General features: G+C 43.5%; 1 protein-coding gene across 1 annotated transcript in view; it reads right to left on the bottom strand.

Annotated features, from left to right (window-relative positions):
- Positions 1–16,145, bottom strand: part of EPB41L4B (erythrocyte membrane protein band 4.1 like 4B) — a 183,343-nt gene that overhangs the window by 28,043 nt on the left and 139,155 nt on the right. The window contains exon 20 of the mRNA XM_086609114.1: positions 5,271–5,375. Within this exon, the coding sequence (XP_086465240.1) occupies positions 5,271–5,375 (105 nt within the window). The remainder of the gene's footprint in view (positions 1–5,270; positions 5,376–16,145) is intronic.

Raw genomic sequence — 16,145 nt, forward strand, 5'->3', positions numbered from 1 at the left:
TGACCTAGTTAATCTCTCTTTCAGAAACATGTAGCTGACATTTTCTCAGTCCTTGCTCCCCACTCTCAGCAGGAATACACTGGCACCCTCCCCATCCTTGCTGGGTAAAGCTGCTCTGTTGCATACAAGGAAGTGGAAAATTGTCGAGAACTTGCCAGTTCAGAAAGGCTTCTTAGTGTCTGGGAACAAAAGCTAAGGGTTAAGGTCCAGCCTTATCAGTCATCAAGCTATTAGCATGCAAGCTACAAGCCTGAGAACTGGGTTTCTTCACTGTATTCCCTTCACAACACTTCTTCACTATTTCTTGGCATTTACCATATTTGCAGTCCAGGCACAAGACAATTTAAATTGAATAGAATCTGGGTCTTAAAATAAATAAATAAATAAATAAATAAATAAATATCCATATTTTTAACTGTGGAGTCTTCAGCCCTACACAGCCATAGCACGGGTGACACCTGCGGTTAGATGTGTTTATGTGCACTTGAGGTGCTGTTCCTCATGCCTAACACTGGACAACTGAAAACCCGCGGGGAGGCAAGGCATGCTCAAAACTGGTTCCTCAAAAACTCACCAACCAAAAACTAAGGATTCACTCCTGGATACATAAATATTTAAAAAAAAAATATAATGTTTATATGTTGCTTCTCTCTATGTATATAATAACACCTTTGCCTTTTCCACCACATAACCCTGCCTCTAGTTTCCCTTCCATTCCGCTTGCCTCCTGCTGCATTATTTGTCACTACAGCTCTTGCCTTCCCAAGTTCTGCTCTTCTCAGACACTACTGAAATCTCCATGATATTGTTACTCTCAGTACCCCCTTGCATCCTTTCCCTTCTCTCTAGGACAACCTCACTCATTTCCCCTCTCCTGATTTCCTCAGCACTGTTCTCAGGTGTGGGGCCACGTGTTCTGCAGGTGCTCAGCAGCTCTGGGGGACTTGCTGACTGTTCACGTAAAGAAAAGGGAGGTGTTCAGTCTCTGGCTCAAAGGTTTTCTCTTTGCTCATTAAGAACAGGTTGGCTAAACACTTTCTCAGACAAGAATGATGTAGGAATAGCTGATTCTGCTTCAGGGATGAACTTCTGAAGTACTTATTTTCATTATTCCATGTCCTGGTACCTACACCTCGCCTTTGGTTGTCACCTATTTACTGGTAAACACACCCTTTCCAGCCCCAACTGATCTAGAGCAATTTTTTTCACCCAGATTCTTAAAAATTGATTTCTTACTAGCCTTCCTATCTTCAACACTAACTTATCCTACTTCCTTACTTTGATGGTCCCACCGGAAATGTTCTGCTTCTGCATACATAACATCACCAAGGTACCCTTACATTAAAATTGTCTACCTAGCATAACACTGTTCTCTTTGTTTGCCATGTAGCAGTATTTGAGGACCAAGTTTAACAACCTGTCTAGGTTAAAACTTAATTCAAAAACTTTTCCAAGTATGCGAACAAAACCTGTGACTACACTTGCAATAGGACATGAATTTCTTGCCTGTCGTTACACATCAGTGTGCTCAAAGAATGGGATCAGCCACTGTGTCCTGTTCATTACCTACCACATGAAGAGCATCAGATAATTGGTCCTCCCAGTGTCACAGACTTTTCCTTTGTTGACTGCTATCTACAAGTCCCTGCATTACACAAAAATCTGAATAACCAGATGCATCTAGAAACATGCAGATTTCCTTCCCCTGGCTTTTAGAATAAGAGGTAGTAGAAGTGGTGTCTCAGACTCTTCAGGGACCTCTTCAGGGATCTCCTCGGTAGAGTACAATGGGATGAAGCCCTGGCAGGAAGAGGGGCCCAAGAAAGCTGGTTAATACTCAAGGATCACCTCCTCCGAGCTCAGGAGTGGTGCATCCCAACAAAAAGAAAGTCAGGTAGGAACACCAGGAGGCCTGCATGGATGAACAAAGAGTTCCTGGACCAGCTCAGATACAAAAAGAAGACCTACAGAGGGTGGAAGCAAGGACAGGTAGCCTGGGAAGAATACAGAGCAATTGTCCAAGCAACCAGAGATCAGCTGAGGAAAGCTGAAGCCCTGATAGAGTTAAATCTGGACAGGGACATCAAGGGCAACAAGAAAAACTTCTATAGATATGTTAGTGATAAAAAGAGACCTAGGGAAAATGTAGGCCCTTTCCGGAAGAAAACGGGGGACCTGGCTACCCGGGATATGGAGAAGGCTGAGGTTCTCAATGACTTCTTTGCCTCAGTCTTCACTGGCAAGAGCTCCAGCTGCACAGCCCAAGTCACAGAAGGCAAAGGCAGAGACTGGGAGAATGAAAAACTGCCCACTGTAGGAGATCAGGTTTGAGACCTTCTAAAGAACCTGAAGGTGGACAAGTCCATGGGACCTGATGAGGTGCATCCGCGGGTCCTGAGGGAACTGGCAGATGAAGTTGCTAAGCCAATATCCATCATATTTCAGAAGTCGTGGCAGTCTGGTGAAGTTCCCACTGACTGGAAAAGGGGAAACATAGCCCCCATCTTTAAAAAGGGAAACAAAGAAGACCCAGGGAACTACAGGCCCGTCAGTCTCACCTCTGTGCCCGGCAAGATCATGGAGCAGATCCTCCTGGAGACTATGCTAAGGCACATAGAAAATAAGGAGGTGATTGGTGGCAGCCAACATGGCTTCACTAAGGGCAAATCCTGCCTGACTAATTTGGTGGCCTTCTATGATGAGGTTACAGCATTGATGGATAGGGGAAGAGCAACTGACATCGTCCTCCTGGACTTGTCCAAAGCCTTTGATACTGTCCCACACGACATCCCTGTCTCTAAACTGGAAAGACATGGTTTTGATGGATGGACCACTCAGTGGATAAGGAATTGGCTGGATGGTCACACTCAAAGAGTTGTGGTCAACGGTTCAATGTCCAAGTGGAGGCCAGTGACGAGTGGTGTTCCTCAGGGGTCAGTACAGGGGCCAGTGCTATTTAACATCTTTGTTGGAGACATGGACAGTGGGATCGAGTGCACCCTCAGCAAGTTTGCAGATGACACCAAGTTGTGTGGTGTTTTGGACATGCTGCAGGGAAGGGATGCCATCCAGAGGAACTTTGACAGACTTGAGAGGTGGGCCTGTGAGAACCTCATGAAGTTCAACAAGGCCAAGTGCAAGGTCCTGCACGTGGGTCGGGGCAATCCCATGCACAAGTACAGGCTGGGCAGAGAATGGATTGAGAGCAGCCCTGAGGAAAAGGACTTGGGAGTGCTGGTGGATGAGAAGCTCAACATGAGCCGGCAATGTGCGCTTGCAGTCCAGAAAGCCAACCGTATCCTGAGCTGCATCAAAAGAAGCGTGGCAAGCAGGTCGAGGGAGGTGATTCTGCCCCTCTACTCTGCTCTTGTGAAACCCCACCTGCAGTACTGAATTCAGCTCTGGAGTCCCCAACATAAGAAGGACATGGAACTGCTGGAGTGGGTCCAGAGGAGGGCCACGAAGATGATCCGAGGGCTGGAACACCTCTGCTATGAAGACAGGCTGAGAGAGTTGGGGCTGTTCAGCCTGGAGAAGAGAAGGCTCCGGGGTGATCTTATTGCAGCCTTCCAGTACTTAAAGGGGGCAGACAGGAAAGCTGGAGAGGGACTTTTTACAAGGGCATGTAGTGACAGGACAAGGGGCAATGGCTTTAAACTGAAAGAAGGCAGATTTAGATCAGATATAAGGAAGAAATTTTTCACTTAGAGGGTGGTGAGGCACTGGAACAGGTTGCCCAGAGAAGTTGTAGATGCCCCATCCCTGGAAGTGTTGAAGGCCAGGTTGGATGAGGCTTTGGGCAACCTGGTGTAGTGGAGGGTTTCCCTGCCCATGGCAGGGCGGTTGGAACTAGATGATCTATGAGGTCTTTTCCAACTCAAACCATTCTATGATTCTATGATTTTATGATTCTATGATTCTATGATCCAAGAAAAGCACACGGCTGTCTGAGCTAGCTATGCTGGGCAGAGTGAGTGAGCAGGCTTCATTCAGGCCTTGGGAAACAGCTCCTACCAAATGCTGCAAAGTTCTCTGTCACATATTACCTTCAGGATTAACAGGCAGCAAGGCAAGCTGGGTTCTCCTCCCAGCTTGAATTGTCAATTCCCATCTCCTATCTCACTTTCAAACCATACTGGTTGATGTATCATAGCAAAAGAGAACATGTTATGTAGCCTGCTGGCCACGCTGTGGCTGTGTGTTCCCATATGCCAGTCTTGGTCTCTTGAACAAATACCAGTTTGGCTAATTGCTCATATTCCTCCTAGTTTCAATCTGATTCATTCTTCTGTTTCTTCTTAATGATTTTTTAGCTTTTGTGATATGGATTCTTACTTCTTGTCCATAACAAACGCCAGAGTTCTTAACAGTGCGATAGAAAATGACTACATATTGATATTTATTGGAATCCTTTTGGAGAGAAGGAAAACTTCTGCTAATGTTGCTATATCTATAGTGACACTAGAATGTTAAATTGCTGGAGGGACTAACAGTTGCCATTCCACATAGAAAGCATGCATATTTTTTTTCTTCATTATGGTGTTGGTGTTCTTGTACTACTAAGTTTATGCTGACATTGTCCCTTTTTTCCCTAGTTTCTGGTGGCCTTGTCTGTTCTTTCATATAAAGGTCAAATCAACAAGCTATTTCCCTGCCTCTTCAGCACCTCCCATTTCTAGAGACTCTCAGATTGGATGAATTATGTGTAAATGGGATGCCAAAGCCCTATAGGCACAGATCACTCCTGCCAGGACTAAGGGACCTAACTTTGCTGGCTGTAGCCATAGAAAGCTCAGCAATTTCTGCTTGTGACAAAATCAGAGAAAGAGAGGGAGAGAGAGAGAGGGTGTGCTTTCTGAGAGGGAACAGCTGACAGCATGGTTTGACCACCCAACAATGAAGGACAGTTTTCCTCATTTTGCAAATGGGCTTGTAATGAAGCAGGCAGAGCAGCTTGCTCCAGCTCACACCAGGTCTTTGACATTTTGTGTGGAAAAGATATTATATTTTTAATTCCTAACCTATAAGCTCAGAAAAAGGCAGAAGGCCTGCAATTCTGAGGGTTAGCAACTGCATAAGGATGGCAAATTCATTTTGTATTAAAAGCTTACAGATTCTCAGTGATGAAAGGAACGGTATCAATATAAGATCATTATCATGTAATTGCACTCGTGCCTTTCAGAAGGCATAGCTAGAGCAATAATTAGCATTCCCTTTCATTTTCAGCTGTAGTAGGCAAAACCAGAAAGATAGTGCTGTATGTTACTCACAAACTGTACTGCCTCGTTAACTTCCTCACACGAGAAACTTTAATCTCCTGCTTTTCTGTAGGGCCAGTTGATGGCGTAGTTTCAGGTCGCGCTGGAGCTGGACTTCTAAAAATAACAAGAAAAATATATGTGGCACAGCCTTTATTTAAACTACTTCAGGCATATCAACAAAGTTCTAACTCATCAACACATATTTATCTTGCAAAGTGGCAAGTGCCCATTGAAGTTCATCCTTTGTTCCATTTATAGTCCACAGGCCAGTGTGCATGAACAGAAAAGGATGTGCGAGCTCACTCTCCTGTGCATTGCATGCCGTTTATAAAAGCAGCAACTGATTACACATACATAGCCTATAAAAGAGACCATGTGGAAATGTCACTGTTTCCAAAATACAGTCCAGCCATTCAGTCATGTCAGAAATATTTTTACAAAAAATACCTTGAACAAAAACTATTTTAGGAATCGTGAAACCTGTTCTGCTTAAAATAGTTTTTCCCTAAAATTAAACATTATCCTGCTGCATTTGAAAGAGAAGCTCAAGGGAAATGAACTAATGGATTTGATCCAAGAAAGGATACTTGCTAGAAAAGCAGCAAAACTCAAAGACATGTTTCAGATGCTCATGAATGTGAAACACACCTGCAGAGCCCCAGTAAAGGACAGAAATGGGAATCAGGAGACTCACATAAAAGGATCTTCTCTTTAACCATTTATCAGTAGAGTTAACTAAGACTTGAGTACAAATAGCATAAATACTAAACACAAGATCTTCATGACCTTGGCAGAAAACCATTTCAACCGTGAGCTTAAGTGGCATGAAGACACACGAATGATCTTAAATACTACTTATATTTGAAGTAAAACATTATGATTAAATACATCATACGTGTATTAGAAGATCCTGCCCCTTCCCAAATTCCAATTTCAGTGCCAGTCATTTGTATCTCAGATTTGTAATGAGGTTAACGCAGAACAATCCAGTCAGATTTTCAGACTTTTTGCTGAGTTTCCTAGACTGGCAAATTAAGGGAGAATAAGAGAAGAAAAAAGTCCAAACTATCTTGTTTTAATCCTGAAGTCAGTATGTCTGATCTGGAAATCTATGAATCAACATCATGATGGAAGCCTCCATCATGTCATTTTCATCAAGTCAGGTTTCAGAGTGGATGACTGCTCTAGCTGTTCTCTTTTTAGACACCTTGTGCTAAATGAAAGGTAGCTTTTGATAACTGAAAAAAAAAATAATAGCTTAATTTACCCAAATTGATTTTCAATTCAAGTTCTGACATAGGCAGGATAAATATATTAAGATCTGTTTAATGACTGGATCTGATGGTCAAATCCTCAAGGGATATGAATGTGTGTAATGATATTATTTCCAGCTCAAGCCTTCTGAAATCCATTAGCTGAAATTCTTGCTCTGAATAAGCAGTTCCCACAATTCTCCAATACCTAAGACAGTAACTATGACTTTTAAACCTTTTCATCAATTCAGTGAAAGCAGAAACAAAAATAGTGTTATCAACTACATGCGAGTTGAAAAATGTCTGCTCAAAAGCATAATAAGCAATGCACTAAGGCTATCAAGGGGCTCAAGAAACAGCACGGTGCAGAACAGCAAAACTGGTAACAAATCAGTTTCCAGTTCATGGCTACTTCAAATTTCTCAAGACAACATTATAATTTGTAATGAACGTAAATCAGCTCCTTTAGCAAGTTTCATTTTACAAAGCCTGTACATCTCCTTTTGATTTTCATGGTTTGCAATTTTAAAAAGGAAGAGGAGGTGGGACTTTCAAAGTAGTTATTTCAACTGCCAAAATCAAATTTTTGTTTGAAAAGATATTGTGCAATTTTGTAACTAAAGAAGTTTATAGTGATTTCAAAGCAAGTTATGAAACTGATTTGTATGTATGAAACGTTTTAAAGTTCTAAGTCTGAATTCATCTTGAAAAAAGTTTCACATGAAAAATTTCACTCAGCTGTAATTAAAACTGTTGGAGAACCAAACAGGACTTACTCTCTAACCCAACAAACAGATGAAAAATTTAGTATCTTCTTTTGAATGCTGCAAATTTTCAAGTGAACAATATTAAAAAAAGCCAAGATACAGTACCACTAGACACACCTACTCCTATTTCAGTGATTGCAACTGCTCAGATAAACTTTACTCGTATTTTGTGTCATGCCAGTAAAGTATGCCACTCACTTATTTTGCAAAAGTAATACATTTTTAAGAAAAAAAACTTCTTTCCCTTGTTTTTTATAAATTTTTGCTATCATTTTTGTTAGAGGCTAGGTGCAGCGACCATTTTTCCCCTGATATTTATCAGGCCTCTGGGAGAGACATAAGCACCATTTAATTACACATTTTGAGAAGCTGCAGGTTATCTAGGATGTAAACTGAAGGTACCTCTGAATGAAAAGGAGCAGTGGCAATGACTCCACCTGAAGAGGCTGACTGAATCCAGTCTACAATAAGCAGGAGATGAAATGTTAGACTAGACCTACCAACTGCAGAGCTGGATTTCTGCCCTCATTAAAACTTTGCTAGGTTAACTCTTTCCACACCAGCCTAAAAATCTGTGACAGCTCCTGTTTCATCTCCAAACATTCTTCCTCAGTCCAAACATGCTCAAAACTGTTCCTACTCTCACTTCAGCAACCAGATGCTAGAAGTGCTCAGCTTGATCAACTCAGAGCCTGATCTGTGTTTTAAAAATGGCAGGCTTTTAATATCATACAAACTCTTAAGAATTATCTCATTGATATTCCTGAAACAGAAGCAACTATAAAGCAGAAAAACTTCTATTGTTATCTTTTGAATTCTACAGCCAGAATATATTATCTTATATGGAAAGATATGATTCTTGAATAAAAACTTTGTAATTACTTCGGCTATTTAAATAGTCATTATGCGCAGATATCACCATTTCTAGTTTATAGTTCTACACGTAGTAACTTATGTGAGCTTGAACAAAACCTGAAGTGTTGAAGGATCAGCAGGACTCAGACTTAAAAAAAAAGGAAAAGGAAACGGGCAGTTGTGCAGTGTATTACAGTTCCTTTATAGGGTTCTGTTTCAATGCCATTAATTCATAAGAAACCTTTTTCCTGTAACAGTATCCAACCACTACAGCATAAAAACGAAGGTACTGAACCAAGCCAGAGTTACTTAATGACCTGGCACCTTACACAAGTATCTGTCACTTCCTGGTGAGAATGACAATAACAACCACGAATGTCAGCATGCAGTGGCAGGTCACCAGAAACTGCCCGTGCGCTGCGAGCCCCAGCACACTCCTGAGCAGCAGCCAGCACGCTCTACTGAACCAGCTTCAGCCTGCACAGAAGCGTAAACTCGTCTTAGAGAGAGATTTCCTCGAACCCAAGAAACTCATTTTGTTCTGAGAGTAGCAGCCAAAATGGCTACTGATATCGAAACCGCTCACAAAAAATAGGCGCTGTGGAACATTTCGAGTGACCACAGATGTCCACTGACTTAGCTTGAAACCTCCTCAGGGACACAACGTAGCTGCTTGTGCAGAGGGACTCGAGGGGTCCCACCTTGGCTCATCTGTAAGGGGGAGACTAGTTAGCAGGGCTGGGGCTGTGCTGCTGTGCTGCACCATCCCTTTGCGTACCATGGCTTACCCAGACTGACGTGCCTTCCATGTTCCCTGCTAAGCTGGCTCCTGGCAGACCTCCGTACTTGTTTGAAACTTGAAAAGTGGGAGTAAAGGATTGTGCACCTAGTAAGCTGAAAGGGATAAAACAATTTCTCTTTTCCTGGAAGAACCAGTTCAGAATTTTAAACCCACCAAAATCTGCTGGGGAAACCCACTTTCTGAGTTTGTCTTTAACGGTTTTTATCCTCTTTGCTTCTGTCTGTGCCTTTTTTGCCATCTAGAATAATCTCTCTCACTCCATGCTCCCCATCTAAGGCCAAGAGATAGAGGCTAAAAGCTCCATGATTTACAAGGATACAGCCATCTGCATGAAGGTTGACCTGCCTTCAGGTGCTGACTCATGTTAAAAAATGAAACACTGGCTGATTTTTGGCTTCAGAGTTCCCTTTGAGTGGGAATATGGTAGTGAAATTTGGTGAAGAAAATGTAAGGAAGTAAGGAAAAATATTTGATAGATGCATTCTCTTGTGTATCAAAGACATAGCCTAACAAGCTAAGCAAACACACACAAACATGCAAATCTTTTCTCAGTCTGTGCTCTAAGGGTTTCACAGTTATTTCTTATCCAAAGTTATGGCCTTCTGAAGCTAAGAAACAATAATATGTGCTTTTTCACTCTGATACCATAGCTTTTCACAGAAGACAGGTTAGCTCTCCAAAAAGTTTTTCAGACTTCTGAAAACTATTATCATTATCAAACTTTCTGAATGAAGGCTTTTCCTTTCCATTTTTTTTTTTTTTATTTTTTTTAAAAAAAAAAACACCCTGGAATTGTGTATAGATTGCAGATGTACAACAAAGCTCCTTGCTACAGAGCAGAAGCCTGATCCAAAAACAGCTTGTAGGCTTTCCTTATCCTCCTCACTTGAGTTCTGTTTCTTTTAAAGGAAAAAATTCCCTCCCCTCCCTTGACCTTGTAATGAAAATGTATCTGCAGTCAAGACGAAATGTGATGCTCTTGTGATCCAACAGATAGATAATGATGATACAGAAACTGTTGTCTTCCCCCAGCTCAGAGTAATGTTGCAGGTCAACGCCCAGTATCTAAGGTCAAACAGCTACAAATCCTACCTCTCCATACAGCAACCAGGACAGCTATTATAAATGGTGTGGTTGCCAAAGACTCCAGGTGCAGTTTAAGGGACACAGCCAAAGAAATGCACCTCAAGTGGGATATTTCATCAACTTAACCTCATCTGAAAGGTCTGAGTATTGCTCTTTTCTCTGTAGTTCAGAGATTAAGAATACAATTACAAACAATTCATCAGCATCTGACTTCAGGCAACAGGTCAAAGAGGCCTTTAATACTCGGAATGAAGTCAAAGAACATACCGGGGTGTCCTATCTGCAACCTTTAACGCAGACTGGCATGCAAAGGGTATGCAAGAGTTCAGTCTGAAGTTATGACTTTAATGCAGAAATTACTGGGTGAGGTTCCTGTAAAAAGCTGTAGTAGCAGACCCATTCACCTGTCCACTGTATTGAGGCTAGGATGATGTGTATTTAGCTATTCACTTTGTTTTTGGAAATGCTGGTTGAAATTTTTCAGTTGGGGAATGAATGTTTTTTTATTTTTGAGGATGAAGATTGAATGAAAAAGAAGCTTTTTAAAGCAGTTAATATTTGTTAGAAAGAAGTCAACATAGATAATGTTTTTAGTTTTCCTAGAATATTTCAAAATACCTTTAGAAGGAGATATTTATATGTTATGTTTCAGACTGCCTCACAGAGTTGAGTCAATTCTGATTCTAAGAAAACACAACCTGCTTGGATTCACTGAAGTTCATGTCAGGTGAAACCAAGCATATGGTTTTTGATCAGTTTCAATTCTGAGTTGCCTTAAACTTCTTTTGTATATGTCTATTGTTCTAGGGAACTAAAGTCTTTGACTTGAGGAAACAAGCTGCCCATAACAATGCAGGTGACATGCCTATTCTTAGCCTCCAAAGGTGAACATGGACATCTCCTACCACAGCTCTCGCTGGATGGCTGGTCCAAAACTTCAGCTCTGTGATGCTTAGAAACTACCTAGCTAGAAACTTCCCAGAGGTAAGGCCCCAGACTTGAAGACCTGGTGTCAGTTTGCAGTCTTTGTAAGAACTGCTGTTAGATACAGCGTCCAAGAAAGCTTTGTGGGCCAGAGTCATCCTTATCAATTGAAATTTCTAAATAAAAATCAGTTCATGTGCCTTGAAGTCTTGAGCAGCTGATAAGCAGCCGTACAATATATTCCACTTCTCTGAGAACACTACTACCACTCCAGAACCCTAGCTTTTCTTAAAAAAAAGGAAAGTTGTTTCTTTTTTCTTAAAAAAAGTTGTCCTGAGTTATGATTTCGAAAAGTTCCAAGTCAGTGTCACTGACAGAAAAAGTCAGTGCACAGAGTACATATTGTTGGATATGCTAGAACAAGCTCCCTGTGCACATACCTATATTCTTCGGGAAAGCGACCTGGATGTCCGCTGGAAGTGTTTGTATAAAGACAGATACTGAGGTGTTAGTTTCAGATCCAAAATGTGTACAGATTAGGCAAACATCAGCATGCTTTGCACCTTGTTCATATGGTCATGTTACCTGCAGAGAGCAGGATGTTAGCTCAGATACCAAGAGATGATAATTCAAATATTAATATAGTCTGCGCAGGTGAGAAAGAAAAGGGAAAAGCACAAGAACGCAGACATTACTCTGAGTGACACTCCTCCCTTGATGATACATGAAAGATATATGTAGGAAGTATCATCACTTTGGTCAGAAAAGGTCTAGGATATATTCACTTATATTGAAAGGCAGCCAAACCCAAAGCCTAATGCACATCAGATCCACAAGCCACAGCAGGGGAACCTCATTCTGACAATCTGTATGTGCAAAGCACACTCTGCATTGAGCATTCAGAAGAGTGCCTGTGATTACTTCTCCTGATTCATCTGTACGCTGTGAAACTTGATATAATTTAATATTTTCTACCCTTCTTTTCTGGTGTGCAGCATCATCAAGCTCTGAGAGATAACATTTAATTTTATGTTACATGTTGAGCAGCTCCTAATGTAATTAGTCTTAATGTAATAGCGTAATTTGGTTTTGGATGGGAAGATTTACAAAGAAAATTAGAATAAATGAATGCACAAAGCACCAGCTGGTGCTTATACCTACTCCCACATATGAAGAATATTTCTATTTGCAATCCTATGAAAGATGAGATAATTTGGATAACAAGGATCAACAAAGGGTGATGCAGCAGTTGGTCTAAATAGGAAGAAATCCGCAGACAGATCCTGAAACATGTGGGATGTAAAGCCTGCCAAAGCTGGTAGCAAACCAAAAGCATGTTATAAGGGAAAATAAATATTGCAGTCATAAATGTTCCACATGGCGCACAACAGCAAGTGGCAACAGCAACAGGAACAGTAACAGCTGACCAGTCAACTTGAGAGCTTCAGTTGAAGAGGGCTCTTCACTGAAAACACTTGGCCACCTGCCTCAGAAATGCAGGAACTTGCGTTTACACAGTTGATTGTTATTTTGCATAAGAGGCTACATAATCTCCATCCTTGGAGGTTTTCAAAATTCAGCTAGACAAAGCCATGGCTGATCCAATCTAGTGCTGGTGACAGTCCTGTGTTGAGCAGGAAGTTGGACTAGATGATCTCCAAACGTCCCTTCCAATCAACAGTTCTATAATTCTACAATAAATAAATAAAATTTCTCAGAAACAATGTCAATTACTATTGCAATTTTTCAAAACATAACCTCAAAAGAGTGTATCTAACTATTATAACATCTGGATAGTCTTCTGTGTGTAACAGTAAACAGCTACTCACAAAATGAAGACTAATGTTTAGCCAGTGATGAAGAAGGTGTTAGTCACTTTTACATGTGCCAGCTCTTGAAGGCCTTCAGCCAGATCACCTGAATCAGACACGTATCATGTCTAAACTTTTCTGAGCTCCAAGTGACCATAAAGATAAAAGCATATTACCAGCAAATCTCATAAATGCCAGATAATTCCTGTCTTACAAATTTTATTTCAGTTGTTTACCAAACTTTCGTTAGCTTTAGGCATTTTTGCTAACATTTCCACTGTCTGACTTGTCCCAAGACGCAAGTTTGGCTTGGAAAACAGGCTATGCCTGAGAACAACCAGTATTTTGTCTGGTTACTAAGTATTAGCAATACCTGACATCTGTGCTAATTTGGTCTAATTCTTCACAAACTGGAATTCCTGAAGCTGGTGCAGAAGAGTTATACTCGGGACTTTATTCAGCCATAACTGAAGAAGAGAACAAAATAAGAAATGTGTAGACCTTTATGTTAAATATAGCGAAACTCGGCGCGTGAGAATCTGTGTGCACATGCACACACATATACACACTATACCCGGGTGGTCATAGCCAGCGAGGAAACAGATACTTCAAAGAGTTGTCAGGAGAGGTTCGTGTATAGGCATTGTGGAAGTTGTACAGATGGTGCTTCTGTCTGGCAAAGCTTTGAATAAGGAGAGGAATAATGGAGGGAATTATCTTGATGGGGTTCTGTGGTTAGCCATATATTTATTACATTTAACAAATGACGCAGGCTGGCAACTAGGTGGGAAGTTTCTGGAAAGAAAGTTCAAGAGGTTATCTTTCTAGCAGCCCACCCCTTTACTAAGAAATGGGTGAGGTTTATAAAAAGGTGAAGAGGTGACTATGTGATTGTCGTGGTTTTAGGCTGATCCAGCAACTAAAACTCACACAGTCTCTCCTTCTCCAATAAAGTAGAGAGGAGAGAAAAAAAACCAAAAGGACTGAGGGTTGAGGCAAGAACAGAGGGAGCACCCACCAACCATGGTCCTGGGCAAAACAGGCAGCGCTTTTCTCAAAGCAAAACAGTTTATTAATGATTACTTAGAAGGACAAAGGGAAATAAAAACCAATTACTTGAGAGGACAGAAAGAAACAAAACCAGATCTTAAAACCGACACCTTCCCCCCCCACCTTCCTTTTCCTCCCGGCTCTACCTCCTCCCCCCAGCAGCACAGGGGGCAGGGACTGGGGGAGTGCAGGTCAGTTCATCCGTGCTGTTACTGCTGCTTCTTTCTTAAAGGAGAAGGAGTCCTTACACCCTTTTCCCCTGCTCCAATGGATCCCCTACCCACGAGGAAAAATCCACAAATTTCTCCAACGTGAGTCCAGCCCACTGGAAACAATCCTTCCCCACAGATTGCTCCGGTGTGGGCTATACCACAGTCTCGGGTACTTAGGGAGCTGTAGCCACTCGCTCCGGCGTGGGTCGTCACGAAGACTCCAGATGCCTCTCTGCCTTGCCGTGCCCCCAACACGACCATCCTCGGGCTCAGGCATCTTCTCCCCACGGGCTGCGAGTGGGTCGCTGCTCCACCGAGGCCGTCCTGGTTGCAGGGGGGCAGCCTGCTATCTCACCATCAGCCGCAGGGGAAACTCGGCTCCGGCACACCTCCTCCCGCTCCATCCTCACTGACCTGCTGTCGATGCGGCTGTTTCTCTCAGATCTCAGTCCTCTCCAGGTGAACTCAGCCCAGTGGGCACCCTGGGAGTGGGGTGCCCCCGAGTTCCCCAGCTGGCTCCGCCGCCACCATTCTCCGTGGGTGGCGCCGGCCCGACGCAGGCAGCCGCCCGGCCGGGAGCCAGGGAGCGGGGGCAGTGCCCTCCTCCCTTCTCTGCTCGATCCTGGGCGAAGCACCTTTTCCGGTTCCCTTGTCCTGACTTAAATAGGGCAATTCGCAGAGGCGCCCTATTGGCTCAACCCCGAGGGGGATGGCAGTCTGATCCGGTGGCCAGAACTAAGCCTAACCCGGATCCAAAACCGGGGAGGTCGCAGGGAGCAAAATCCCTCTCCTGCCACCAGAACCACCCCCCCCTCCACATCAAACCATGACATTCCACCCCTCGCCTCTGCGAATTCCATATTTAGGCACAACTTTAGTTACAGAAAGAGAACACAGAGTTACAGAAAAAGAACACAGTATCAACAACAACATCGAAGAAGAAGAAGAACACACATTTTACAAACAATCCACCCCTTGTCCCTTCACCAGTCACAACAATCAAAGTTTCCCAAGGTCCTTCTGTTTTTCAGCACTGTGAAGTCCATGTTTTGCCCGTTACCTCTCCCAATCACTATTCTTATCTCAAATTCCTCGAGCCCCACGTTGGGCGCCAAAAGGACTGTCGTGGTTTTAGGCTGATCCAGCAACTAAAACTCACACAGTCTCTCCTTCTCCAATAAAGTAGAGAGGAGAGAAAAAAAACCAAAAGGACTGAGGGTTGAGGCAAGAACAGAGGGAGCACCCACCAACCATGGTCCTGGGCAAAACAGGCAGCGCTTTTCTCAAAGCAAAACAGTTTATTAATGATTACTTAGAAGGACAAAGGGAAATAAAAACCAATTACTTGAGAGGACAGAAAGAAACAAAACCAGATCTTAAAACCGACACCTTCCCCCCCCACCTTCCTTTTCCTCCCGGCTCTACCTCCTCCCCCCAGCAGCACAGGGGGCAGGGACTGGGGGAGTGCAGGTCAGTTCATCCGTGCTGTTACTGCTGCTTCTTTCTTAAAGGAGAAGGAGTCCTTACACCCTTTTCCCCTGCTCCAATGGATCCCCTACCCACGAGGAAAAATCCACAAATTTCTCCAACGTGAGTCCAGCCCACTGGAAACAATCCTTCCCCACAGATTGCTCCGGTGTGGGCTATACCACAGTCTCGGGTACTTAGGGAGCTGTAGCCACTCGCTCCGGCGTGGGTCGTCACGAAGACTCCAGATGCCTCTCTGCCTTGCCGTGCCCCCAACACGACCATCCTCGGGCTCAGGCATCTTCTCCCCACGGGCTGCGAGTGGGTCGCTGCTCCACCGAGGCCGTCCTGGTTGCAGGGGGGCAGCCTGCTATCTCACCATCAGCCGCAGGGGAAACTCGGCTCCGGCACACCTCCTCCCGCTCCATCCTCACTGACCTGCTGTCGATGCGGCTGTTTCTCTCAGATCTCAGTCCTCTCCAGGTGAACTCAGCCCAGTGGGCACCCTGGGAGTGGGGTGCCCCCGAGTTCCCCAGCTGGCTCCGCCGCCACCATTCTCCGTGGGTGGCGCCGGCCCGACGCAGGCAGCCGCCCGGCCGGGAGCCAGGGAGCGGGGGCAGTGCCCTCCTCCCTTCTCTGCTCGATCCTGGGCGAAGC

This window comes from Tauraco erythrolophus, chromosome 3, assembly GCF_009769465.1.
Source record: "Tauraco erythrolophus isolate bTauEry1 chromosome 3, bTauEry1.pri, whole genome shotgun sequence".
Lineage (NCBI taxonomy): Eukaryota > Metazoa > Chordata > Aves > Musophagiformes > Musophagidae > Tauraco > Tauraco erythrolophus.